Source organism: Papilio polytes, unplaced genomic scaffold, assembly GCF_000836215.1.
Source record: "Papilio polytes unplaced genomic scaffold, Ppol_1.0 DF824191.1, whole genome shotgun sequence".
Taxonomy (NCBI): Eukaryota; Metazoa; Arthropoda; class Insecta; order Lepidoptera; family Papilionidae; genus Papilio; species Papilio polytes.
In genome coordinates this window covers 5,957-8,022 of record NW_013525013.1, presented here as the reverse complement: position 1 = coordinate 8,022, position 2,066 = coordinate 5,957, and the positions used below count along the sequence as shown (strand labels likewise).

Genomic DNA, 2,066 nt, shown 5'->3' with positions numbered 1-2,066 from the left:
GCAGCCGGCGGCCCGTCAGCGGCGACACAGCCGCTTCTATTACACGCCGCTTTTTTACATTCATAATAATAAAATTGCATGAAATATGTACTTCTTCCGCGTAGAGTTTAAAAGATCAAATCTTATGTTATATGAATAATATTTTATTAAAATACTAGGTGTTGCCCGCGACTTTGTCCGCGTGAAATTTGAAAGTTCAAAGCTTACGTTCGCCCCTTTTTTCCACCTATTACCAAAAGTATTAACTCAGTACTAATCTACGTAATAACAGCAATCTACCGATGCAAGAGTCCAAATTCCTAAGCCCGCTAGTTTGTGCGCTGATTTTTAGGTTACTCTGATTGATTTTATTATACAATAAATTCTCCTGATAACAAACGCATTTATTTGGATAAGGATTAATATTGAAACCACCCTACACAAAAAAAAAATATTGAAACCAATAAAAGAACGCAGTAAATAGCGTACCGTTTTTCATTTTGTAACAAAAAAGTGGTTATTGTAAGAAAACCGTTAAAAATAGATATATGCTATCGCTGACTTTTCTGTAGAACTTTTTGAGATCTACAATTCTTTAATACATCAATTTTATATACCTCTAACTGTTAAAGTTTATTGAATTTTTAACGCCGGCGTCCAGAAACAAGCTGTTTATTAATATATCCTTAACATTATTAATAATGAAATATAGCCTATGTTACTCACAGATAAATTACCTTCCTGATGGTGAAAGAATTTTTAAAATCAGCCCAGTACTTTTGCATGAGTCAAATACATAAAAAAATACAAATCTTCCTGTTTATAATATTAGTATAGATAATTACAATCCACTACCCAACAGAAAACACTCAAGGCCGTAACCCAGTGGGGTAGGCAGAGTCCACGGATTCCACTTGGCTCGATCGTGAAACACCTCTCTAACTAACCACCTTGCACTTACCATTGGCAAAGAAATAATCCAGTATGTTTGCACGTTCGTAGGTGTAGCCGTCGGCGGCGCGCACCGGCTCTCGGAGCAGCGCGTGCGTCAGCGGGCAGCGCAGAGCGTGCGGCGCGCGCGCCTCCTGCCCAACCCGCAACGAGCCCGCCACGAGCCCACCGGGCGGACACCACACGAACAACCAAGTTGGAAATTTAACAAAAACAATCTTAGCAAATGGATAGAAAAAGATAAAATAGTTCATTAATGACAAACTGCTATTGCATAATTGTGGTTCGTAGTCCACAAGGACAGGACACAAGGTTAGGAAGTATGAAACACCGATAATATCATAATAGTACAAAAATGAAAATGGCTCTAGTCAGCGTTGGGTTCGCGGCGTTAGGTGTGCAGGGGCCGGGTGCTGGGCGAGGCTCGAGGTGCGCTGTGCGTGGGGCGAGCGGCGAGCGGCGACATGGAGCCACGTGCCCTCTGAGGTCTGCACTCACCAGTTCTGGAGCGGGAGGCTCGCGCCGCAGCCACTCGATTTCGTCTTCGAGACGTTTCGATAGCTGCTCATTTTCTTTCAAATTCTCCGAATTACATCCTTCTTTAAATTTTGTTTTTAAATTATTGTTTTCTTGAATATAACATTGTTCCTCTGAAAATACGTTTTATACGGTTTATTGTGTATTTAAGTTAAAAAAAAGTATATGAAATTGAGGATTATTAATAACCGGAATGTTGTTATTTAGTTTTAAGTTTTTAATATAATTGTAAAATGCAACGACAAGAATGGAATAAAAAACAGCTGCCTTTGTTACACGATTCTAGCCATTATGGACATTGCGCATTAAAAATTTTGAGGTAATATTTGTAGGTCGGTGTTTCGGCCTAGAACCGCACGGTAACCGCTCGCTGGCCTCACGATGCATGGCAAAGGGCTCTAGCTTTTTGGACCACCTTTTATTTTTTTTCAATTTCGTGTTGTCATATTCGTGCGCGACTGGTTTCTTCGGGCAGTCGTTTACCGATTTTAATGGAACTTGACTAGAAGCGGCCATTTTTTACTTCTTATAATAAATACCCAGATACAGCCGTCGTAGTAGCGCCAACAGGTCGGGCAATAACTCCGGCAGCGGCTCCC

At 40.8% G+C, this 2,066-nt stretch overlaps 1 protein-coding gene across 1 annotated transcript in view; it reads right to left on the bottom strand.

Moving 5' to 3' along the window:
• Nucleotides 1–2,066, bottom strand: part of LOC106110679 (WD repeat, SAM and U-box domain-containing protein 1-like) — a 4,938-nt gene that overhangs the window by 481 nt on the left and 2,391 nt on the right. The window contains exons 4-7 of the mRNA XM_013292576.1: nucleotides 2,007–2,061; nucleotides 1,429–1,580; nucleotides 941–1,064; nucleotides 6–36 (exon numbers count right to left, since the gene is read on the bottom strand). Of these exons, the coding sequence (XP_013148030.1) occupies nucleotides 6–36; nucleotides 941–1,064; nucleotides 1,429–1,580; nucleotides 2,007–2,061 (362 nt within the window). The remainder of the gene's footprint in view (nucleotides 1–5; nucleotides 37–940; nucleotides 1,065–1,428; nucleotides 1,581–2,006; nucleotides 2,062–2,066) is intronic.